Here is a 26809-nt window from a genome sequence, read left to right as displayed (position 1 = left end):
TTGCTGTCCCCCACCTTTGGGGGGTTGAGGGGGACAGAGGGAGGTGGGTAGACCCCACCTACTACTCATTCCTTTGACCCTTCACAGGCAGCTCCTCTCCTTGTATTTGCTCTTGGACTTAACTCCAAGCTGCCCTCCCATTACCATGTCCCCGGAATGACCTTTGTCCACGTCACTGACAGCCGCCCTCCCCAAATCCGAGAGTTCACTTATTGTCAGCACTCACACAGGCCATCACTGTGTCCTCCTGGAATCTCGGGGCCCGATTCTACCCTCTGTCTTCCCTCTACCTCACGGGGCACATCCTGGTCTCCCTTGCTGTGTGCTTTCCTGGGCATATCACCTGCCTTGGAAGGTGATCCTCTTCCCAGTGGAAACTTCACTCCCCAGTGTTTTACAACTTGGCTCAAGTACCACCTCCTCGAGGGAGCCTTCTGGGGTGCCCCAACTCAACAAGATGGCCCCGCCCTGCTCCTGCTGCACTGCCAGAGCACTCCCCTCTCACCACCCTCCTGCACCACCTACATGGCTGGTTCACCTGCCCAGAGGCCTCCCACGGCAGCTGGGCCCCAGCCCCAAGGGAACCAGTGAACACGCCTGGATACCACGCAGTTACTCTTCCTAAACAACCGTTTGCTCCCCTGCAAAACCGAGCATATGCTACCTGAGCAGCAGGGCAGCCATGCAGCTTACACGAGAGCGTCTATGAAGCCCAGTGCACCCCACGCAACGCACCACGGGAGTTAAACCCAAACCTCCTCACTCTCTGACCTTCCGGGCATCAAACTTCAAGCAAAATAACCAAGTCACACCAAGAAGCCCATGTGCAGAATCCCAAAGAAGCCCTGTGATGAAATGATTTTCCTGTGAACACTAGTGCCACCACCCCACACCCAATACCACCAGGCTTGAAGAAGATGGTCCTTTAAATGGCACGCAATGGGGCTTCCGCCTGCTCTGGACTGAGATGTCTACTTCCTCTGAGACAGAAATCAGTCCTTTTTTAGCAGGGACTGGCAATGCAGCACGTGTGCGCAGTGCAGAATTCCTTTAGTAACTCTCATCTTGTGGAGGCAGGTTGTACACACTTTTCCATTGTGAACAACGCCATGGTGACCCCCTCGAGTCAGTGGTTCTGTAGGACTGATTTCCAGAAGGAAGAACACCGGATTAAAGGGCAGAGGACTACTGCTCAGCTGTCCTCTGAAGACGTCATGGTGACATGAACAAAGCCAAGGGCAAGCGTACATTTCCCAACAATCCTGCCAAGATGGCTGTTCTGTTGGTGTGCTTGTCAACCCAGTCAATGGAGAAAGGCAGTGCTCACTGTCGGCATCACCCAGCTACAGGACATCTGTATTTCTCCTTCCAGGAGGGGCCCCTTTTCCGTTGGGTAGTCTTGTCCTTAGGGAGCTTGGAGAAACCCTGGACAACAGACAATTTCACTCTTGTGTACATGGTATCAATGCTTTCCCCTCTGTGTCACACTTTAGAAAACATGTCTATGAAGCTGTTCAATGTTTACATACTGAAATCTACTGCCTCTGTCCTCCCAACCTCCTAGGTTCTACATCATGTCCTGAAGCGTGCCCAGTGGAGCACACCATCTCCTATCACCCTGTCTATAGGAAGCTGCCCGCTTATGGCATCATATCTCTACGTAATTGGCATCATTCATTCTTCTCATGAGCGCTGCACTCAATTTTCACGAAATGATTCTACTAAACCTCCAAAACTGATACTGAACTTTCCTGTAGCCAAGGATGGGCTATGTATCCACCAACAAGGAAGAGCAGTCACGTGTCCAGTCCCTGGTGGCACTCGGTCCATGACATGCAGCCTTAACACTTAGTCGTGTGTCCAGTGTGTGGTGGCACTTGGTCCAGGATATTCAGCCTGTGACACTTGGTCGTGTGTCCACTCTGTGGTGGCACTTGGTTGAGGATATCCAGCCTGTGACACTCAGGATGTCCCCCCAGTGCACTGCATCTTGAAAACCACCTGACACACTGCATGTCACTGCGCTAGAGCAGCAAACCAGGAGAGCGCCTGGGCGCCGGCCGTGTGCGTCTGGGCACCAGGAGTGTGTGTCTGGGCACCCCCCGAGCTCAAAGGCAGCAACAGCACTCACGGGTCCCTGTGATGCTGTGATGCAGATGAGCATGTGTTAGATGGGCTACTTTCCACTAAGCAGTTTATAGTCTAGAGACAACAGAGAGAGACCCAGATCACTGCCATCTAGGGCACTAGAATCACTGCCAGGAAGGAGACATGAAAGGTACAGAGATGTGTGTTATACTCACTTTAAGATTTCAAAAAGAAAACAATTAAAAAATGGACATGCACTTATGCCCATAAATAGATCTATGTCTGTATCTGCATACAGATATATCTACAGATTTGTATCTGAAGGAGCTCTGGTTGTACAGTGGTTAAAGCATTTCAAACCTGCCAGCCACTCAGTGGGATAAAGGTAAGGCAGTCTGCTTCTGTAAAGATGACAGCCTTGGAAATCCTCTGGGGCAGTTCCACTCTGTCCTCTAGGGGTGCTGTGAGTCGAAATAGACTTGATCACAGTGGGTTTTTGGGTTATATCTTATCTATCTCTCTCTACATATTTCTGACTATAAACCATTAAAATATTCAAGTTAAATATTGTAATTAGGCAACACATCTTCACTTTTGGGATATATTACAGTCAAATAATAAACATGCTGTGATTCAGGATAAATGAACCATTTGAATCACTGACGGTAAATGAACCATTGAGCTTGCAATTCATGCCACATATACTGTGAGAATTAGCTACAGCCAGTGCTCCTCGGTCACCATGCTGAGTGTTTCATTCACACTCTCGTCCCCAGGACAATGAGTTAACACTCCCACATTTATGTGATGGACGCAGGAGTGTTATTCTCAGAAGTGAATCACTGGGCAGGAAGACTTCGAAGCTTACTTAATGTTTAAAGTCTGAACATTATTTTTCCTTTACTAACTGACTAAAAAACTCACTGCCACTGAGTCGGATCTGACTCATAGCGACCCCTCCTTGGGTTCCTGAGGCAGTATCACTACGGAAGTAGATTGCCCAATCTTCCTTTCGAGGGGGGTTTGAACCGCCAGCCTTCTGGTTAGTAGTCAAATGCCTTAGGCACTACGCTACCAGAGCTCCCAGGACTTTGGGTAACTTAAAATGAACGAAAAATCGTTTACTAAAAAGATCAGCATACACCTAATACAGTCAGCTTTCCATTTGTGAGGGTTCCATACCTGCAGATTCAACTGACCATGGACTGAAAATATCCAAGGGGAGAAAGAAGCAATGAAGTGGTCAAAGCCACCTCTCAAAGGCTAAGAGGGAGTGTCGAGTGCTGTTTCCACAGCATTCACATCATATGAGGTATTGTAAGTCTTCTACAGGTGACCTAGAGTATAGGAGGATGTCTGTAGTACACTATGCCGTCTTCTCTAAGGGGCTTGAGCATCCCTCTAGTTTGGTGCCTGTGACGGTCCTGGACCCAATCTCCCACAGACACCAAGAGAACACTGTATCTGTTCCTGGGTAATCAGTCACATTTAACATGTTTCACAAAGCACTATTTTATGTGAAAGAATTCTCCCACAACGTTCACGATAAGTATTCCATAAAGAGAAACACCAAGAGCCCATGGCTGCAGAAGCTTCCTGGAAGGACAGCTTCAGACATTTCTACAATCACCTTCATTCTCTGCTTCATCAAAAGTATGAGGCTGAATCTCCACTGTGTTCTACAAAAGCTGAACAGGCTGGACTGATCACAGCAGGAAAGCGCTCGTCCACGAACCGCGGCCCCGAGCCACAGTCATGCTGACTCCATGAGCTTTTGGTTTCAGGCTGGAGTGGCTATGTTCAGAGCACAGGACTTTGATATTTAAAAAAAAAAAAAAAAATCCAACCACCTCCTATGGAGTCCATTGACTCCCAGCACCCGTCCAAGACAGAGCAGAACCGCCCCATGGGGTTCCCTGCGCATCCTAGGCAAGCAGCTGCCACAGCTGTCCCCCACAGGTGAATGGAGGGTTTGAACCCACATACCTCCCTCCAACTGCTCTACAACCCAGAGCAGTTCCTGACGGGCCAGCAGGGCTCCTGTGGTTTCTCCACCGCAGTCAGCACTCTGCCACTGCTGTGCTGGTGGCTCGCGACTGTCATCAACACTAAGCTCAACTGTGCTTACATGTCACCCCCCACTGAGTGCCAGTGCAGTTTACAATCATCACTGAGAGTTAATGCTGGCAGGGATCGTGGCAGTAAGACAAAGCCACACACAGAGACCCTTCCACATATCTCCACTCATCCTCCCAGGTACCACCACCAGAAATTAGGACTGTCCTCCTGCTTTACAGGTGAGAGACTGAGGCACAGACACGCTCAGCCACTCACAGGTGGCAGCCCAGAGGACTCACGGTTCACACCCACACATTCAGACACAATTCCGAGCCCTGGGTTCCCCACCTCACATGGTGCTCCGATTCTCCTGGGGTGTTTGTGCCTCATCACTCCAGAAACTCAAGCCTCTGGCTCACACCTGCTCACCTGCTGCCAAAACCCCACCTCACTTCTGACAAGCACCCACCTGGTTCCATCCCACTGTCTGATTTTTCATCATGACTTAAGAGTTTGGTCTGTCCTTCCACTATCTGCACTTTTTTTTTGAGAAAAAGGAGTTAAACAGACTTTAATAGGAACTACGAGGGACACTATCCAAAAACTCAAGAATGTAATTCCAAAATTTTACTTAACACTAATGGTGACCTGAGAAATGTAACTCAAAGCACAATATTGTAAATACAAACAAGGTTTTCTTCAAATTGAGCTCCCTGCCTGCCTGTGCCAAGTATGAAGTGGATCACCACCCCAAGAAAACCAATGAATATACTCTGATCTTTACAAAATTCACAGAATTATCTCCAAAAAGGATTCCAGGCTATGGGGAGTGAGCAAACCTAGCACAATTCGACAGGATGTAGTTGGACACGTGCAAAAGGAACTGGGACCTCACCTTTCTGGGGTCTGATGATGAACGACTGTGTGGCCCCGTTCACCAGCCGGCAGTACCCATCGATCAAGTCAGCCATGTTCTCTGCGATGGTTAAGGACGGGGCCGTCACTGTCAGAGGCTAAACAGGGCAAGAGACCAATAAGAGAGATGTTATTGTTCTTCCCAATAATCCACAGAGCAGCTGCACTGCAACGTCAGCTTGGAAACAGGGCAGAGCGGGAGCAAAACAAGATCAGTCAAAGACCGCGTGAAAATGGATGCCTGACTGCTGAGGACACCACTCCTGGGGCAGGGGACGGAAGGCACACCCAGATGGAACAGAGAGATCCCTTAATCTGAGATGCACTTTCTAGAACAAAAGAGGGGCCGAGAAAAATCTCTCTTGAGGCTGCCTGGACTTTCTGGCCCTCTAATTAAGAGAAGTTGAGACAGCAGGTCCAAGTGGGATGTACGTCAAAAACCAGGCAAATCTGGAGTACATTTTCATCAATTAGCCATCACAGTACTTCTAACACTGAAGACTTTCAGTAAAATTTCATTGTCTTTTTACAGGTATAACATGTTCTCCTCAAGGGTTTGAAGTCACTCTCTTCTCAACATGAAACTCAATTACGATGATCTTTCTAAAGCTCTCACTCTAAGCGTTAGCCGGCTGTGTCTTATCTTCAAATACAGCTATGTTCTGATTCACATAACTACTCATCACTTCCTTCCTAAAACCACGGCCAGTCTCATGTGCCTCAGTTTCCTCATCTATAACATGGGACAATCCACGTGTTTCAAAGCATCTACTCCACGGGACCATGAGGACGCCATATTCTGCTCTGGGCTTCTGCGCAGTGCCAGGCAGCAGGCACATTTTAGCACTCACCGAGCATCAACTGCTGCCGTCACTGTTACGACACAGAACGTCATGCACAACACAGTCAAAGGAAAACACCTCTACCACAGCTCAGGAGACACAGCCTTTCCGTAATTCCGAGAAGGTGATTTCCTTGGCAGTTCCTGGCCGTCCCCACAGCGACAGCAGACAGATTTCTAGTTCTGTCTCCTGTTCTATTCCTGGGACGTCTGCTCACTCTCATTTGTAACATGACATTATACATCAGAAGCTGTGAAGCCAACGACCCATGAAAATACCCCCTCATGGTACCAAGTCCCCGTTTCTAATCCCTTCATGATGAAGGGCTGGCTCCTTACCTCGGGGGCGCCCGCTATTTTGAGCTGCAGCATTCCCTTTCTGTCCTTGTCTTCACTGTGAGAATACTGGATGGTCTGCACTTGGTTGAAGTCGGCCAGATGTGTAGGCTTTGGAAAGAAAAGGCAAAAACTTTGGCCTCCATCACTGCTTCTGTTAACTGCTCTGAAGTTCCCGCAGTCCCGAGTCCATCCCAAGGTCATCCTCCACGAGCAAGGATGTCCAGGGGCACAGCTGACCCTCCAAGTCACCCCCGTGGAGGGTCCTTGAGGAGCAGCCACAGGCTCACTGTTACCACCTCCAGCACGGCCCCTCCTCCCTCTGTCACTACAGTGTCAGGTCAGGGGTCTGTCTGCTTCCCATATGCCTGAGGTCCATGGAGGTGATGCTCCACAGATGTCAGCAAGAAACCCGAAGACAGCGGCCCCAATATGGAACAGAAGGGGGAGAAGAAGGCGCAGAAGCTCTGAAGCACCCCCTCGCTGGTTGGGGAGGAGCCTCCCGAGACTCCTGGCAGGACGGAATGGTCCGGCTCCCCCTCCTGGAGTGACGGGTCCAGGTTCACTGCCCACGCCAATGCTAGAGCCAGTTTCACATGAAGCTCTGTGGTGTGACGGGCTGGGGAGGAAGCAGGTCCCCAGGGATCTTGCCTACACAGACCCAACTCTTAGGACATGCCCAGGACCATGAGGACCACTTGTCCAAGCAGAATAAATGCCTATTTTCTGTTTAAAAACCCAGACTATGCACACGGGTCTTCTATCACTCTAGTATTTCATGGCAACAGTCCTCCTGGAAGTGAGGATTTCTGGGCCTTTCTTCAAAACAGTGAACCTGGCTAAGAAATTAAAATTTCTCATTTCTCCATATCAACTGTCACCACCTGAATTCAGATCTCACTAACAGACGTGGTTTGTATTACTCTTCCCTTCCTTCCAAAACAGAAGAATTCAAGAATTCCCATAGGGCCTAGGCTTTCTCTTACTGTCTCCCACCCTGAGCATCCAATATCACGCCATGGAAAAAGTGAACCACAGAACAAGTTCATTTCCTCAGCTTGATTCTCCCATGTGCAAAGTCAAAGTCAACCGAGGCGTGTGGCACCGCATGGGCTGTCCTGGACTCCACAGGGGCAGACTTACATTGCAGCCCTTGTCTGTCAGGTAACTGATGCCTTCCTCTGGGCCGATGGCCAGCTCCACGGAAATGATCCAGCTTGACTTTTGAAGGTGAAATGGGTTAAAAGACAAAAGGTACCAGAAGGAAAAAGAAATATTTTAGATAGAGGTCTGTGGATGCATTAAGAACGAGAGGGGCTGGCTTAGTTTGTATTAATCTCTCTAACCCAGTAACGAAACGTGTGGCCTCACTGACCAAGTGTCGGTTGAGCCCAGACAGAGACACACAGTACCCGCTGCAGTGTGTCAGAAGCCAGGGGCTTCCCTGGGAAGATCACATGAAGGGGTCAGTCAGCCCTCAGAAAACAGTTACTCAGCAAGTAGCTGGGCTGCCACTCAAAAGCGAGCAACAAAACCCAGTTATGAACATAGGATTCTTTTCTCACACCAATGGATTTTGTTTTTGGATTTTTCCCACTCAGAAACAACAAAATAATCTCGTGTTTGAAATGACACAGCTGAATTCCCATCAGAAATTTAAACCTAACTGCTAAGGGAAGGCAAAAGGAATGAAACCGGCCCCTCCCCCCATGCCCATACTCACCCCCAGGGCGCACTTGAAGCACTCCTTATCAAATCTGTACACAGGGGAGAGGATCTCAAAGAACTTCAGGATACTTTCTTCTCTGTTCAGGTTGGCAAACTGTCTGAAGGTCTGCTGGATCAGCTTTCTTAGTGTTTTGGCCTGTGCGAAGAAATGACACCTTCTGAGAGTCGGCCCGAGTGTGACCATACCAACGGTCACTAACATCATGTTATGATGCCTGTTCTGCCCGCGACTCCACACCACCTCCTTCCCATGACTCAAGAAGGTCATTCTTGTCAGAGAACGACATAACTCTATCAGAGGCTCACTGCTTAAGACATGGGCGAGGCAACAGTCTGCTCATGAGAATAAGCAGGAGGCTTAGTACTAAGGGACACATGCTGCATGCCTGTGACCCAGAGCAGGCGAAGGCTAAGCTACAAAGTTCTCACGCATTCCACCATTTGAGGATAAATCGAGACTATCTTTCTCAAGGGCAATTTGGCCAAGAAAATCAACAACTTTTAAATACCACCCGATCCAGCAATTCCAACTACAGCACAACACTCTTTAGAAATGCTCACTGCAGAGCTGTTCACAGCGAGAGCTGCACCGGGATGCATAAGTTACGGTACCTAGCCAACGTTCATGCAGCCCTAAACATGATTTAGTAAGACTGCTTTACTGACATTAAAATGTGTATCCCACTGTTGTGTGAGGAAAAATGACAAGGCAGCCCATCAGCCCAGCACGCAACTTGTGCAAAGAGCAGGTGCCGTGACGGAACTGCAGTGCAGCTTCGGGCACTGGGGAGCACACATCCATCACCGCCAACAGGGAGGAGCTGAACCCATCACAGTTCTTCTGGGGCGGGGGATCCCAGGTGACCTGCCTGTCCTTGTTGCTTATTTCAGTTTTCCATCTACCCACCATGAACATCTCTATCCGTGTAAGAAAGGAAGAAAACCACTCCTGAAAGTCACGGGCAGTGAGGGAAGAGCTTTCTGGAAGCAGGCGCAGAGGCCCTGGTGCGTGGGAGGGGCCAGCAGAGAAGAACACATGGGGGTGTGCGGAAAGAGGGGGCCCTGAGGAGGATCAGTAAGGGGTCTGAGTCAAGAGCTGCCAATGACCTGAAATGGCAGAACTGGGGAAGCAGCAGGTTGGCGGGGGAAATCGGAGAATTCCAAGAGCTCACACATTGGATGGCACCTACACGTACAAATCAAGCAGAGACAGGAAAGAAGAAAGTCCAGGTAGGCAGGAAGAAACTCAGGAGAAGGTGAGGCCAGGGAGAGAGAGGCGCTTCAGCAACAGTGGGATGTGGTCAGGTGGACAGGATGGAGAGCAGCTGTCAGAGCCAGACAGGCCGCTGTGGTCCTGGTAAGACCGCCTCCACCGAGCGGGAGGACAGAAGACACGTCACACTAGTTTGGAGAGAGGAGGGGAGCTGTGGGAAAAGCTCACGTACAGTAGTTTTGTGGCAAAAGGGAGTAAAGAAATTGGTGAAGGAGAACAAAAAGGAATCATGATGATTCAAAGGGAGGAAGGTGGAGAATTTGAGTTTGTTCTTCTTCCTGGAGAGGCGACCACGAAAAGGCCAGAGAGGTGGTGAACAGCTGAGGACAAGGGTGGAAACGTGACATTATCTTGGAGAGGGGAAGAGTGAATCCGCTAAGGCCATGTGCAGAGGATAGCAGGGCATGTCTGAGGTGTACGGTCTTGGGTTTTATTCAAGAGGCAAAATCTGCTTTTCTCTACCGATGCTCAGCTGCTAGGATACAGGCTCAGGGCAGCTAATGGTTTTACCCAGGGCTGAAGTGTGGCAGGTGACTACCACAAAAAATGAAACGAGAGCTGTGGGCATTCTGCAAAGCTATAGCAACAGTTCTGAACTACAGAATCCGAACAAACTTCAGGTCCATAAGAGCTGACTGTGAACATACCACACAGAGAATGCTGGTCGGCCTTGGATGTTCCGCCCAGAATCGGAGAAGCAAGTGCTGTACACTAGCCAGGGACCGAGACGGCCACACCTCTCACGAGGCTTAGCCGGTGCCATGACAGCTGTCCTGACTTCAGGTTCCCCAGCCCCTTCCTGTGACCACCCACAGAGGGCTGATGTGCCCAGCAAAATGTACACTGGCCACACCACAGTGATCTGAATTATGTTCTGCATCCCCCACAAGACATGCTTCTCACTGTCCATTACCACCACATCCTGGGAGTGTGGGGATGTAAGCCAGTCCCTGAGAAGTAAGTCCACTCCAATTTGGACCAGAATGGACCCAGTAAGGAAATTCTCTGGGCTCGGCACCTGGGATACACCCATCAGTCAGAGGAGATGCCTCGTGCTCAAGAGAAGAGCCGAGGGAGCAAAGCCTCTGGGCCGCACCCGGGGCTGCAGGCGACCAGAAGTCTAGGACGCAGTGCCCCAGGCACCGATGAAAACACAAAACAGTGCCGACAGAGTCACGCAGACCCTTCATGGAAACTAACATTTCCTCCACAATGACCCTGCAAGGTAGATTCTACTGACAGGTTAGTGGGCAGATGAAGTCTAAGCTGGATGGTACCTGTACCTGCAGACAGAGCAGACAGGAAAGAAGAAAAGGCTGAAGCCAGGTAGGGCAGAGGTAAACCGATGACCAAGAGGGCAGACGAGCTGGAATGCCCAGCCGGGGGGCTCTGCTGCTTCTCGCCAGTGCTGTGGTCAGCTCAGGTGTCTCCCTCTAAGAGCAACTCCAGACGACACCAGGCAGAAACGGTCACCCCAACCTGAGCCTCATCTTACTCAAGTCAATCTTCCACCATAGAGGATAGTGAACAATTTTTATACCAACTGACTTCAGATAACCCCTCTTCCTGCCACTACCTGTCTGTAAAATCCGTGGGAATGAGAAGGGAGGCTGAGTTGTCTCCTTACCTCTGAGAACATCAAGAAGAGTGTGGCTCACAGCTGAAACGTGAGCAGGCACTGGACAACCGAGGAACGCCTAACTCCACCCAACTCCTCGGCTTCCAGCAACCTCGACAGAACAACAGGCAAATCTGGTTCTGTCCTGACTGAATGTACGCTTCCCTTCCCAGCAGTAAAGTGGGGGAAGCGCTCAGACGTCGTCACCATCCACAGCCTCACTGTGCACACAGCCTGATCCAAGGAGAGTCTGCCATCAGCACGCAGACAGGCCTAGCAGAAGCCCCGGAATCCCTGGAAACCCAAGCTCGAAATACATGGTATGAAGAGACGAAGGCTGTGAGAGGCCCCGAGGAGAAGCCGCCCTTCGGAAGGTCCCTCTCCCGCTTTGAAGCCAAGTCTCAGTAGCTGATGATGAATAAACGATCGGGAATAACCCCGAGAACGCATATCGATGCCCCTTCTCAGTGCTTTTCCAAGCGCATCACCTACATACTTGTGCAGGAAGTAAAGACAGGGGTCCCTCTCGGAAGTTGGGGACCTAGCACATCCTCTTGAACTTCCCTCACAGATCTGCCCTTCCCACAGACATCCAAAGCTAATGTGCCACCAAGAGACGCCCTGGTGTATCCTGACACCCAGTCCACCCCATCTCAGCCCCACCCCAGCTGCTCAAGCCGGAAACCCAGGAGTCAGCCCTGATTCCTTCTGTCCCCTCCCCGCCCCAAGGGCCCAGTCCTGTATGGGCTACTTCCAAAACACACGGTCTACTCTCTCTTGCTTCCTGCCTGCCCCCCGCCACTCCTGCCTGGGCTTCTGCAGCGGTCCCTCGTGGGCCTGGTCCATTGTACACGACTGGCCAGGTACTCATGTCACTCTCCAGGTCAAGTCCACGGTATATGGAATGATGGATTATACCCACGAAACGGGTGGTGCTGAATGATGGAGATGCTCTTCATGTCCCCAACTCATCTCCTGCTGCTCTTCTCCAAGCCACCATGACCCCGTGCCCTGGCCTCCGTCCCATGACCATCCCGAGAGCCTCCTGTGCCGCCCACTCCTCAGGGATGTGCTGGTTCCACTGTTACCTTTTCACCTTTCTGGCTGAGCGCCTGCCCAGCCCTGAGTGAGGAAGGTGGGGCTGGGGACTCATACGCTTTAGTGAGAGTTTCTCCTTTGTCTCAGTGATGGTTCCAAAAAGCAGTTTGTTTGGATCTCTTCTACCGATCACCAGAAGAGGGTGCTGCAGTGGAGGAAATCACACAGGCCGGCTTTTCCAGCCAGGCCCTGGAGCTCCCACTTTGCCGTGAGCAACTGAGGAGCTGCCCGAGAGTCATCTGCCTGGGGCAGCACGCAGGGAGTTTCTGGAAAGTTCACTCCTCAAATGTGTAAAGTTCTGATGTGGGGACTGGCTAGTTCTGCCACTCTGCTAGGCTTAAAATGAGCCCTCCCAGAGGTGAAGAGGGAATCTCTGATTGCTGGCTGAGAGAGCGACTCAGAGAGATGGCCGGCTGAGAGAGACAGAGCACGTTTCTGAACTTGAATTGCAGCCTATTGCTTCCCTAATAAACTCCATGTTGTGTGAGCTGTGTATGGCCACTGCAGCGAATTACTGAATCTAGCAGAGAGGTGGTGGGTGCCACGGGAGGGATGGGTAGGGTCACGGTTGGTAAGAGGGCTGGAGGGTGGTAGCATGTCTGGATGTCTAGCCTTGTAAGACAGGCCTTGGGCTGCTGATGGTGATTCTGTCTTTCTCTTGCGGAGTCAGGGGAGGTCGGAAGATGCTGCCTCCTTGCCCCTTTAGCAGGTACCAAGTGCATGATGGGTTCAATCAGAAACCGAGGGCCTATGAATTGTCATGTTTCATCTTGTACACATCTGTCTGAAACATCAGCTTTCTAATCTGCTTAAAAGAAATACAGAATGCGGACCCTAGGGGTCTATGACGTAATCTCAATGAAATCAGCTTTCTTCACGCACTCACACAGCCACGCGCAGGGGGCAGCCTAATGGGTCTCTTCCCCAGCCTCATTCTTCACCCGTCTCTCATCTACCAAAATTCCTGGCTCCCAAGCACACGTGCAGGGAGAATGAAGGGTGAGTGCTTAGGGCAGGGCTCCTCCTTCCTTCTTTTACCTGCCTGTCCCCATTAGTGTACTTAGTTCACGCTGGGGGCTGGGTGGGTTCCTCCTTATCCTGGGCAAGCTGTTTAAATGCTGGGGTCCCTGAAGGTGCCCCCTGCCCTCCCCCCACTCCCACCTCCTCCAGCAATGCTCTCACTCACTCTCACTGCTTCCACCCGTGAGCTGGTGGCTTCTGAGTGCTGGGACAATACGCTAACAGAGACCACAGACTCCCAACAACAGGCCAAGAACAAGGAGCCCTGGGGGCACAACAGATGAACACTAGGCTGCCAACCAAAAGGTTTGATGGTTTGAACCCACCCAGGGGTTCTGCAAGGGAAAGACCTAGGATCTGCTCCCATGAAGATCACACTATGTAAAAACTCGATGGGCCAGTTCTACTGCGTCTCATAGACTGTCACCATGAGTCAGAATCAACTAGATGGCACCCAACACCAACAGGCTAGGAACCCATCAACTGGGAAGTAAAGCACGTCTCACCTCTCCCAAGCACCAAATTCACACATTAACTGTGGCTGCGAAGCGCGTTTCCACAGGGCTTCCCGCAGACAAGGAGCCTGCCAAGCAGAGACCAAGCCTCTTCTGCCCTGTGGCACAGGGTTCAGGCCCTACGGGTGTCAGGAGGGGCTGCTGACTGAATATGCCAAGCCAGGAATTTCTGAGCTCGACAAAAACATTGCATCTGCCATGGTCACATGCTGACCACAGAACGGAAAAGAATGGCTATTTTCTCCAAGAATAAAACAGAGTGCTCCGAATGATCCTCCGTGAACCATTCTTACATGAGGAGAGACAGGTCGTCACAAGGTGGGCCACCACTGCTCTCTGGACATTCTTAATCCCGAGGTCAGACTCTCATTGAGCGTTACACACAACTAAACTGAAACGCAGCTAGTTGACCTGCTCCTCAACCGCAGCTCTGCAGAGGCCCTGCCAAGATAATACAGGGTGTTCCCGTTAGGACCCCTCACCCAGCTTCCCCTCATGTGGACTCTGCACATAACCCCGTCTCTCTGTTAAAACAAAGAAACCAATCTGGGTTGGTCCAATTCACCAAGTTACAGACTTTATTTGTATCTCACCACTCTGTCCACAGATGTCCCTATAAAAAAAATTCCAGGAACCACCTGCATCTGGTGGCTTGTCTCTCCTCAGGCTCCCACCTACCGCCTGTATAGCCACTTGGTCCTTCCTGGCCTCAATTCTTCAGAAGAACAAAGAGCAGAACTCCGCAGAACCCACGATGTGGGCTTAACATTTTACTGGTGTGATATCAGAGAGCACGGGGTGCAAGACCTTGCAAGACTTCTTAGCATGAGGCACCTGCAGCCCAGACGGTCCCTGTCCCTAGCCATAGGTGATTTCTGCCCTGCCGAGCAGAGGAAGGGGCTCTTTCGACACTTGCGTGGAGAACCCCCTAGATTTTAAATGGAAAGGCACCAGGAGGGTAATGCGCATGTCAGCTGACTGTCAGGCTCAGCTGTCCCAGAAGAATGAGAAGTTCATGAACATATTTACGAGGCCACAGAGGGCTCTCGGTTTTAATGTGACTACCCGAGTAGCTGTTAGCTGTTCTCAGTACAGTGTTTACCCATAAGGGAGAAAACGACTCCGTTTTAGTTTTCCAGAACCAATTTACCATCTGGGTAAAGGTATCTACATCATTTGATTATGCGGTTATGATAAAGGAGACTGATTACCTTGACCGAATCCAGTAAACTCTTAGGGAAAAATCGCTTTAAACCAACATCTTTTCTGAAACAGAAAAAGAAGTGTGTTAACAAATACCAGCAAATGAACAAACATGATGACATTCTTTCAGGACTATAAAAACCCGTGCAGTGACTGAGCCCGCCACGTATTGCTTGGGTAGGAAACAGCACAATGAAGCTCTGCTGACCAGCACACTCACAGAAGTGGGGGGCAAGTAGTTTCCTAGCAACGTACAGAAAACAGGGGCACTCCAGGAGAAAGCCCTGTGCTTTTTTTTTTTTTTTTTTTTTAAACCCTTCTTGTTGAAATATTGCTTTGTTGCAAAGCACACATGATGGCGTGCGCTTTTCACATGCTGCCCGAAGGCTACCCCGTCGACAGCAGTTCACCTGGGGTGGGGGATGCCTACGGAGAAAGCAGACAAAGCAGACTGGCAGATGAGGAAGAGGCCTGGGACATGCCCTGAAGTTTAAAAAATCCCTGCATCTCTCCTAACAGTTGACTAGTTTTGAACACACTCCTTGGGGTCAGGTTCCTTCACCTGATCAAGGTTTCACACTTCAATTGTACATAGGCAAACCACACAGAGAGAGAAGGTAAATCATGTGGCCCAGTCAGGAAGTGGCCTGTGTGGAAAGGCTGGAAACGCCAATGGCTTTCTTCAGACCAGACGAAAGGAATCTCGAGAGGAAACTCGTCTTCCTCAGCAGCAGCCTCAGAGCAGTCAGGCCAAGTGACTTCAACCAACAGACTACTCGCTCTGGGGACTGAGTTACCCAGGTTTTTTGACCACTAGATGGCACCCCTGCTAGTAAGATAACACACTGCCTCCACAGGAAGGAATTTCAGGAGAGGTGGAAATTACACAGCTCACGAAGGGGAAAAGGGAGACACGTCATCTTTTCAGAAAATGTAAGTTAACAATAAACTGACTGCGACTCCCCATCTGCACTCTGACCACTGGTCGGTGCCTTCACCACGACCTCCTCCTCACTGAATCCATCCTCAGTCCCCACTGGCCCTCCTCCTGCCCTGTCTGCCTTCCAGGTTCACCAGCCCGGTAACGGCCTCAGCTCCTGGTTTCCCGTTTCTCTCTCTCCTCCTCTTCCTTATAACTCCCTTTCCTTACTTTTTCTCCACAGCCAAGTGACTACGTGACCCACTCTGATTAGCTGACATGAAGAGAAAAGGTGTCCACCCAGTTCCTCCCTTCCTTGCTGCTCCTCAGAGCACTGGGCCTAACACTGCAAGGGTTCTGGTGCCGATCCCTACCGGGAAAGCAAAGCTGGCAAACACGGCAGACAAAGGAAAGATGAAAATTCTAGAAAGTGGAAGGCATTAGCCTCGACGCTCCCTTCTGGGGACTGTAATAAAAAGCACTGACTTTCTCTTCAGCAAGTTCCAGGGGTGAACCTTGGCTTGGCATCTGTGAACCTAGTTTATCTGTTTGTAAAAGGGGAATGCTAGTTCTTACAACCCACAGTGGTGGAGAGGCTTAACTAACAAAGTGTTTGGAAATCACTGCAAGTCTTGGGGTAGAGATTTTGGCCCATAATATGCCACCCACTGTGTTGAACAGAGGAGAGCAGTGACTTGACTTGCAGTCCCCTAGACTGCTCTGGCTGCCATGTCAGAACACCCTGTGGGTGTGGGGAGCATGGCGTCCAGCAGGAGGGCGTCCGGGCGAGAGCTGGGGGAGACTGGGATGAGGGCGGCAGCAGCCAGGGCATGAGAAGGATGGACTGTGGACAGAGGGCGGCAGTGCTGAGCAAGTGGGGTATGGGGCAGGGTGGAGCGTGCTGCTCCAGGGACAGGCAGGGCTCTGTGAGCCCATGGGAGACCTTGAGGAGCTAAGTGGCTGTCTGTGTCTTGAGTTCGGGAAAAGGCCAGGACAGGTCTATCCTCTGCCTGACTGTGAGCCTGCCGACAGCCACCTGTCACCCACGGATGTATCCACTGTTCAAGCAGCCCTTCTTTCTCCCATGATTGTTCTCTCCAAGGAGTGTATCTACCTCAGGTAAATGTTCAACTCATATGCCTGTCTTTTGTTTGGCTGGAAACCACAGATGTGGGTTCAATTCCAGACCTGAAGGGCAGCTAGGGGCCATAGTCTCAGTGGTTCCACCAGGCTCTATCGGACCAGCAAACCTGGTCCCCCCCCCCCCTTTTATTTTTCTCCAAATGATTTTGAGTTTTGTTCCACATTGTTCTCCCTCTCTATCAAGGATCTCCTACATAGATCCTCTTCCAAGGACAGTGGTAGCCGGGCACCATCTAGTTCTTCTGGTCTCATAGTTGTATAGGCTGCAGATTGGATGGTGTATCAGTCACTAGGAGTAATTGCTTCCATGAATTTTTGGTTTTCTTCATACTTCTTTGCTCTGGACAAGGAGAGACCCATTGTTGCATCTAAATGGCAGCTTGCTAGCTTTTAAGAACCCAGTCACTACTCGCCAAAGTAGGAGGTAGAACAATGTTTTGTATGGTATGTGATGCCAATTGAGTATGACGTCCCCTGCGACTATGGTCCCGAGCCCACAAGTTCAACTACTTGGTCCCTCTGGGTAGCTGGCTGTGACCAATGTTTGCTTTCACTGACAATGCAGTAATGTTGTCCATGCTCTTTTTAATGAAACACCTGACAAGTGAGAAAAGAAAAATGAAGCCAAAGTACCCAAAACTGTGAAAAAATTCAACAACGTTATTTGTAATACATTTTCTGTTAATTAATCGAGAAGTTGTTTGCTTTGGCTTTGTCGTCCAGGACTCAGCAAGGACTGGAGAGCACCTATGGCCCTGTGTTCAGTGTTTGGAGTCTATTACTCAAGTCTAAAATGAAAACCTCTTAGCAGCCAGACAGGCCACACACAGGCGGCCCCACTTTTCATACCCAGTCACCATCCCTCACTGCGGGGGGTCTGGCTGCCAGCAGTCCCCTCATCTTTGTTCAGCTGTGTGTGCATCGAATGCCTACGAGCCCAGATGCCACATAACGGCCATATGTCAATACAATGACAAACACAACGTGTGCATCATAAACAAAACGTGACTCCTAGCCTTTACAAAGCAATGCTACCTATCTACGTAACCACTGGAGGATAGATCCCAAATGCACGTAAACCCCTCTGACAAAAAACAAGCTTACATGGAACTTTTAGGAAATGACCAAGCTTAGTTCTTGAATCTAAGCATTAGGCTAAGATTCCCTGTAAGTTCAAAGGGGAACTTTTTAGGCCACACACAGCTGATGGGATAGTAAAGTTAGGTCAGAGCTGGGCGTCTGATACAATAGCCACCAGCTGCATGTAGCTATTTTTACTTAAATTAATTAAAGCCAAATAAAAGCTCCCTTCCCAGTACCGCTGGCCACATTCCAAGTGTGAACAGCTCTGTGGGCCAGTGGCTGTGAGGCTGGCCAGGTGGCCTCAGCACACTGAATGACAGCAGAGTTGTGATGGGCAGCGCTGGCATGAAACACCGACTCAAAGGGATGCAGGCGGGCGGAAACACGTCTCAGGAGAGGAGGGGTGGCTGTGACAGCTGGATGCTAGCTACCGTGCACAGCAACCAGCGGATGGTAGGGATGAAGCACAACACGTCCCGGGCACTGCTCAGAAGGGAGCCCGCGGCAGTGGTGCCACAGCAAGGCCACAGAGCTGGCCCAGAGAGCTGGGAGTGAGGGGGGAGCCGCTGACACAGCCCGGCACACACACGAGGGAGAGACACGACAGCTTCGGTTAGACTTCCTGCCCTCTCTGCGTGTGCAGAAGCGCTTCTATGACCTACTCTTCAAGAGCCAAGCTATTCTGATTTGCAGCCGTAAAGCAAGCCAGCCCGTACACCCTCGCTTACCAGTGGCTGACACTTCACTACCTACCGGGCACCCTGTCAAATCACAGGGACAAAGAAAAAGGACTAAAATACACTCTCCATCCCTCCTCTCAGGGGAGCACTCATGTGAACACCTGAATGTACAAGCATGCGGAGAGAGTCGTAAGACAGCAAGCTTTCAACCAGGACGTGCAGGTTTCTAAGTCCAAGTGATTTGTGTAAAGAGGAATTCTCTCGGGTGAGGTTTGATTTACTTCTGTCCTTGATGCCTCAGGCATCTGTCTGGTAACCAGAAACCCACCAGCCACTCCTCAGAAGGAAGGCTGGGTAACCTACTCCCGCAGTGGTACTGCCTCGAAACCCAAGGAGGAGTCGCTCTGCGTCGGATCCAACTCGACGGCAGCGAGTTTGGTTTGCTTTGGTTTTTATGTGAAGACCTGCTGCGGTGCAGTGAATCACTTGGTAGGGCTTTTCTAGCCATAGTCTATGTAACTCCCACCGGATTACTGGGTGGGACTATGCAAATAAGGTGTGTACAACTCTGATGTTGGGATTGGTTCATTTTGTCACTCCACCAGGCTTCAAATGAGCCTTCCTAGAAGCAGAGAGGGGATCTCACTGCCATCAGGAGAGCAGAGCTGGAGATGAAGCAGTGTATCCCTGGACTCAAGACCCCTGTGCTGGACCGTCCTGGTGGAGAGATGCGCTGGCGGGGGGACACGCCGGCGGGGAGACGCCCTGGCGGGGAGATACCCTGGCTGTGAGACGCCCTGGCGGGGAGACGCCCTGGCGGGGAGATGCCCTGGCTGAGAGATGCAGGCAGTGGGACCAAGAGGCACGAGACAGAACACAGGGCTCAGCTGGCCCACGGAGCAAGAAGGCTGAGTGCCCTTGGACAGGTGGCTTCCTGACGCAGTGGGGTGCACCGAGGCCTATCCATCAGCAGAGCTAAAAGAGATTTGTGACACTTGCCCAAGCAGGGCAGAGGCCAGGCCAAGAGGCCAAGGGCCTGAGTGGCGTGCCTGAGGGCATGGCAGAAGGGAGACTGTCCTGATCCAAGAATTGTATCCTGAGGGCGTTCCTAACCCTCAACTGTAGCCTGTTACTTCCGTAAGAAACCTCGCAATCGCGAGTGTTGTCTCTCAGCTCCGTATGGCACTGCAACAGGGAACCTAGCAGAGAAGCAGGGAGTGCTGGGGGAGGAACCACTGGCGTCAAAGCTGATAGAGAGGCTGGAGGGTGGTGGCACATCTGGCCTCATAGCACTAAGCCTCGGGCTGCTGACGGTGATGTCTTGTGAAGTTAGAGGAGGCAGAAGAGGCCGCCTCCTTGTCCTCTTTGTACCTGCTGACTGACGTGACGCTCCCTTCTTGTCCCCCTTGGTGAACTCTCAGATTGCTTCTGTTCTGTCAGCTGATCCCACCACTGACTGTAGTGTTCTCTGACACCAGCACCTTATGCTTGGAGAGCGTTACACACCTCCCATCACGCACACCTGGTCCCTCCGTGCTGCACCTCAGGCACCGGATGGCCCTTCTGCCACCCACCCCCCGAAGCATGCTTGCCTCCAGCGCCCCTACTGGCCCTGCTCGCCCCAGAGCGGCTCCTGCATGCCCGAGCAGAGGGCCACCATTCGCTGCCCCAGCAGCTCCCGCCCACACGTGGAGTGGCTTCTGCTGTGGCTCCTCGGGGCTGGAGGCACCTCCAGCCATGCCTTGTCCTGGACAGTGTGCATTCGTGGCCACAAACCCACAGATCTGCAGGTTCTCAGAGGCCAGAGAGCTTCACAGCACAGCAACTGAGCTCACTGCCAACAAATCTGACAAAATAAATTTGTCCCTCCCTTCTGAGGGAACACTGACCTTCTCTGTTGGCCTTGTTTAACACTTTGTGGAATTAATTCCTCAAATATAAAAAGTGTGGGCAAAAAGTTACCAACACTAAGTTCAAAATATCCCCGAGGGGTGCACTCTCCCCTGGTGTCTGATCCTAGGCTCCCTTCCAAACTTACGGAAATGATTATGTCCAACTTGAAAGTACTCCTGACATGCTATACTCCAACCCACTGAACAATGGGTAAGTGTCCCATTTCTCTAACGGTGGAGAGACTGCTCAGCTCCTTAGTGATGGTCCCCTGGGCATCCTGGGTGAGACCTACGCAGCGCACCTGGGGGGAACGTGACTACACATGCAGGGCTTCCTCCTTCTAATCTCTCTTACCCTTGAGTTTGCCCCCAGCCGTGTCAGCCCTCGAGGTAAATGCAATCCCCGAGACAGACGCTGGGGATGGTGCTATGTACCCCTCTGCCTGGAGGAGGGGACCTTGGCTGTGCCAAGGCTCGAAAGCCATGGAAAAAGGCTCTTCAGTTGGTTTAAAGAAAAAAGCCCAAGTTTCTGGATAGTGCTTTTCTCCCTCTCAGAAGCTGGGCCTGACACTTCTCCCCACCATCCAGAGTCATTCTGAAATTGAGCAAAGCTGAAGGGTGTTCTCTCCATGAGGCTGTGAATAACCGCGATCTTCTGTAAAGTTCCTGGCAGAGGCTAAAGAACCACCTGGACCGTTAGGCAACTTTCTCCTGACCCGCCAGGAAAGAGAGACGCCTGAAACTAACTAACGAGCAGCGAGCCATCCTCTGCATTCACGTGTCAGAGTCTCTGTCCTGGGGAAGCACCCCCCACCCAAAATAAACCAAACTCATTACCATCAAGTCAATTCCAGCTCATAGCGACCTCCATTGGGTGTGAGGCGGTAAATCTTTACGGAAGTAGGTTGCCTCTTCTTCCTCCCATGAAGTGGCTGATAGGTTTGAACTGTGGACCTTCTGGTTAGCAGCCAAATGTCTTATCCACTGCACCACCAGAGCCCCTTACTGGGGAAATACAGAAATCCCTAAATGGCCCCAACTCACTAGCAAACTCCAGTGGGAAACACAACGCTAGCTCTCCAGGTGCTCCGGCTGAGAGGTTCCCGAGGGACCTCCTGTGGCTGAATAGGCACAGGGCGCATAGAGTCACAGGCCATCCCAAGCCAGTTCCACGTCAGAAGCACTGGTGTCAGTCCTGCAGCAGCCGCGATGGAGACAGCACAGAGTGACAGACAGCACGGCACCTTCACAGTGCTGACAACCCACACCCACCTGTCCAGTTTGCTGGGGAAACTACTGCTCAAGACCAAAAAGCAAGCACTGCACTGCCAAGGCACGTCCAAAGGAACTCTCAAACACACTTCAAGAAAAAAGAAAACAATGAAACAAGATCTGTACCTCACACCACACACAAAAACAAACTCCAGATGGATCAAAGACTTAAATGTGAAACCTAGAACTATACAGTTTCTCAAGCAAAATTTAGGCTCAAACTTAAGGGCCCTAATATTTGGTATAAATAGACTACCAAGCATAATTCAAAATGCACCAACAGCAGAAGAGAAGCCAGATGATTGGGACCTTCTAAAAATTAAATGTTTATGTGCTTCCAAAGACTTCTCCAAAAGAGTCAAAAGAGAACCTACAGATTGGGAAAAAATATTTGGTAATAACATATCTGACAAGGCACTTATCTCTAGAATTTATAGAACACTCCAACACCTCAATAACAAAAAGACAAACAATCCAATTAAAAAATGGGCAGAAGACATGAATAGACACTTCACCAAGGAGGATATTCAAGCGGCCAACAAACATATGAAGAAATGCTCACGATCATTAGCTATTAGAGAGATGCAAATCAAAACAACAATGAGATACCATCTTGCTCCAGCACTAGTAGCAAAGTTCAACGAGACAGAAAATAACAAATGCTGGCGAGGTTGTGGAGAGATTGGGACTCTCATACACTGCTGGTGGGACTGTAAAATGGTACAACCATTGTGGAAAGCAGTATGGCGATTCCTTCAAAAGTTAGAAATACAAATACCATTTGACCCAGCCATCCCATTACTAGGTATATACCCTAAAGAAGTGAGAGCCATAACAAGAACAGATATATGCACGCCGATGTTCATCGCAGCACTATTTACAATAGCCAAAACATGGAAACAACCTAGATGTCCAACAACTGAGGAATGGATAACCAAACTTTGGTACATTCACACAATGGAATACTATGCAACGCTAAAGAATAATGTAGAATCTGCAAAACACCGCATAACGTGGATGAACTTGGAGGACATTATGCTGAGCGAAATAAGTCAGTCACAAAAGGACAAATATTGTATTAGTCCGTTATTGTGAAAGTTAAGGAAAGGTTTATATATTGGAGGACATTTTCTTTGTTGGTTACCAGGGGTGGGAGGGAAGGGGAAGGAATGCTGTTAGATAGATAGAGATAAATATTGATTTGGGTGAAGAGAAGGGCAATGTACCAAATGTGAGTGACCAATATGGCAGCACTGAGGATGAGAAAGACAGAGAGAGTTACATGGGCAGTACAAACAACAAATATGAACCCCTTTGCAAATACAATACTGAGTTGTCAATGAAAGCAAACATTGGTATAGGGATGGATAGATGGGTGAACAAGCTAAACAATTATGTATGTCTAAATGGAGAGTGTATCCAAGATCATATACAGGGTTGGCAGACAATGGGCCTCTCAGGGTGCAGAAGAGTATGAAGGGATGGACATTGGGAGGAGGTAACTATGGGGAGGAAGTGGGAGGGGAGCTGCTGCATTGTAAATTTTGGTCAATGACATGAGACAAAGTATATGTGAACTGCTGTATGAAAAGTGAATTTACTCTGTAAATCTTCACCCAAATCCTAAATAAAAAAAAAAAAAAAGAAAACTGATACCAGTAGGGCAAGCTGAGCCCATCCATAGCACAAACCCGAGGACACGAGGATCCACAGGCAGGTCCTTGGGACCCCTAAAGCCTCCTCGAGCCACGCAGACAGCACTGGCTGAAGGACACTCAGTTGGGGGCAGCAGGGAACCTGCCTGTGGCATTCTGCACTTGAACTACCTGCAAAGCGAGGAAGGGGAAGCTGGACTCAAGTACTGCATCTGGACCCGGGAGGGAGGCTGGAGTGGCCCCCCTCCCTGGCCACCCTGAGAATCCACAGCAGCAGAAACAAAGCCTCTTTGGAGCAAAGCCCGCCTGTCTGGGTCCACCCAGCTCCACATTCAAGCCACCTGTGGGCCTGCGAGTCAGAGCGCAGCAGAAACAGTTGCCCCTGCAGCCTAAGGTGGGCAGACGGGAGAGTGTCAGACCATACAGCAGACTACGCAGAAACACAGCAGCCACGTGTGAAGAGCCGGGAGAGACCGACGGCACGATGCCGCAGAGGACCACACGACACGAGGTACTGGGGAGCGGAGGGAGACCGGACGCCGCCACGACACACGAGCTTCTGGAACTGGGAAACGCACAGGGTGAGATGAAAACCAAGTGGGCGAGGTACATAACAGAAAGACACTGCTGAAGAGACAATCAGATGTTAGAAAACAAATCCCAAGAAATCACACACACGCAATCAGAGAGAGAAAGGGAGGCAGACAACATGACAGATACTGAGAGAAATAAGGACAAAATGGAAAAGTTGACATACACAGAGGTGACAATCACAGAGATAATGCTGTGCGTTTTCTTGATGAAAAATGCGCATCTACAGAATCAAGAAGCACATGCCACTCCACAAGGGTTTATAAAAACAAACCCAAGCCCAATGCATCACAACAGCAAAGCTAAAAATATGGGAGTTCAGGAGGTGATGTAGAAAGGATGAGCAACTACAAAAGAAAAGCAGACTTTCAACCAACCAAGTCTTTACAAAGCTGAGAAAAGACAACGATGTGAACAGTAACTTGAAAGGAAAAGAAAAAGGGTACCAGAAAGTTAGTCTGAGATATAACACATAAAACGGCAAACCTGCAGGAACAGCTACAACAAACAATGGCCGTGTAAAGTAACGATAATGTCTAGTCTTCGGGTTAGAGTAGACAAGGACAGAACTAAAACCACGGGGAAATGTCACATCCGACTGATGGAGACAGAGGGAGTGCGAGTGTTCCAAGGCCCTTGTGTGTTTGAGAGAGGGCTAAGATATTCTCATGATCTAGATTCTATAAATACAGGTTAATGATGTAAGAGTAATTCATAAAAGACCAAAAAGGGTTTATAAATCTCTAAACCATTAGAGAAGAAGATTTGGAAAAAGAAAACTAAGAAATGAACAGCAACCAAAAATACAAGTAGGAAAACACAGAGTCATGAAGATCACAAACCAGTTGGAATAGATCGCTCATCCTAATAAAAGGAAATGTATTAAATCAAACAGCTGAAAGATGGATCAGACTACACTTTGAATCCAGCTCCATACTATGAGACATCCAAGATATAAGAACACAGAAAAGATGAAGGTAGAAACGGGAAAATTAAAACCTGACCAACACTGAGCCTGAAACAAAAAACAAACTATTATCAGACTCAGAGAACTCAACAACGAGAGAAGATTCAATTCACCAAGATGAGCTCCATCTCCTGTTTGTATAAATAAAAGTACTTCAAAACATAAAGCAAAAATTAACGAGTCTACAGGAAGAAAATGACAAAGCCAAAGACTCGCAGGTCACAGGACAAGATACCAACAAAGACACAGAAGATTCAAACAACTAGCGAGCTGGATCAGACAACACATTTTGTCACCCACACTGAAAACAGTTACAAAAACGGGTCACAGCAAGTACACAGAGCAAACTGTGAAGCCCTTCCTGTCTGCCGGAGCCTTCTTGAGACTACAGCACTAGGAGGGACTGACAGCACACTGACCCTCAGAGCAAGCTCCAACCCAAGCCAACGACCCGCCCCCCATGCGGATCACACAATGCAACTAAGCTGCAAGTCCATTTAAAAAGAGAGAAACATCCACTCACTCAGAAATGTGAAAGCCCAGACAAATCCACTGGAGTTTCAGAATAAGCATTTAACAACGTTATATCCGAGTGGCATTCTCACAGGTCGTAGAACTCAAAAGCGAGTGGACCACATGGAAAGGAGAAACGCTTCTGCATGGTGACAAGCCACAACAAAGCGCAAAGGCAAAGACGACCTGGGAAGGAACACACAGAGCAGCTGTCACCCACATGGGGCTAACAGGACAAAGCCCTCCTAGGGATGAGCACACACACAAGCAGAACAGCTGACGAAAACGGGGCCAACTTACAACAGGCAGAGAAAATGGCCCATATGTGGAGTGTTGAGTATCACCAAGAATCAAATTACTGTAAACAAATAAGCTGTTATTTGGTGGTGGGGGACAGGCAAAACTGGAAAACAAAGGACGGTGAGAACATCTTGCACTGTTGTTACAAACATGAATGTTCACTAGCAGGTGACTAGATGTGTACTCACACTCATCTGACAGGCCAGTATGTTAACAGGTATTTGTACTTCAGTACACAGTTCCAATGTAAGGTTAAACTTTAAAAAAAGCCCGATGCAATAGAGCAGGTACAGAATCACTCCACTTTCGTTAAACTCTGTACTGAACGCACACGTGAGTACACATACATAGTTTTAATCATAAGGATGTTCATTAAGATTGTGAACGTGGACTTGTGAATGTCTGCCTATTGGGGACAGGAAAACTGGCAGTGATGCAAGGTAACGGTTCTATAACTTGCCTGAGGCAGCTGTCATCACAGAGCGGGGCACAGGAAAAAGGGTGGAACAGCCAAGTGTTTTATTTAATTTCACAATTACAAGAGCAGCCCAATGAAAGGACAGGTAACCTGCTGACGGTACTTAAATCCACTGCTGTCAATTCAATTCTGTCTCTGCCCCTATAGACAGAGCAAAACTGCTTCCCAGGGTTTCCAAGGCTGTCATCTTCAAGCAGGTCAGCAAGTCTCTCACAGAGTGTCTACAGGTTCAAACTCTCAGTCTTTCAGTTAGCAGGCAAGTGCATGACTCCTGCACCACCAGGGCACCACGCAGCTATTTAGGTACAAGTAAACACTTAACGGGATTAGTTTCTTGGTCCCAAGGTTTAGGGTGATGGCTTCACATTTATCAAGTGGCTTGTTGCTGGGTGCTGTCAAGTCAGGCTGGACTCGTAGCAACCCTACATACAATGGACTGCAACACTGCACACGGTCCTGCACCATCCTCACAACTGTTGCCATAACCGAGCTTATCACCGCAGCCACTGTACCGATTCGTCTCACTGAGAATCCTTCCGCTTTTTCTGCTGATCATGCATGGTATCTTCTTCCCAGGGACTGGTCCCTTCTGACAATATGAATCAAGTACGAGAGACGAAGTC

General features: G+C 49.7%; 1 protein-coding gene across 1 annotated transcript in view; it reads right to left on the bottom strand.

The window, feature by feature from the left end:
* Window positions 1–26809, bottom strand: part of PTK2 (protein tyrosine kinase 2) — a 190187-nt gene that overhangs the window by 97135 nt on the left and 66243 nt on the right. Inside the window, exons 7-11 of the mRNA XM_042780908.1 lie at window positions 14702–14756; window positions 7962–8102; window positions 7382–7459; window positions 6242–6349; window positions 5042–5159 (exon numbers count right to left, since the gene is read on the bottom strand). Of these exons, the coding sequence (XP_042636842.1) occupies window positions 5042–5159; window positions 6242–6349; window positions 7382–7459; window positions 7962–8102; window positions 14702–14756 (500 nt within the window). The remainder of the gene's footprint in view (window positions 1–5041; window positions 5160–6241; window positions 6350–7381; window positions 7460–7961; window positions 8103–14701; window positions 14757–26809) is intronic.

Source organism: Orycteropus afer, unplaced genomic scaffold (genome assembly GCF_000298275.1).
Source record: "Orycteropus afer afer isolate SDZICR_OR568_19922 unplaced genomic scaffold, OryAfe1.0 scaffold00069, whole genome shotgun sequence".
Classification (NCBI taxonomy): domain Eukaryota; kingdom Metazoa; phylum Chordata; class Mammalia; order Tubulidentata; family Orycteropodidae; genus Orycteropus; species Orycteropus afer.
The sequence above is the reverse complement of the archived record's forward strand: the minus strand, read 5'-3'. Positions and strand labels throughout refer to the sequence as shown.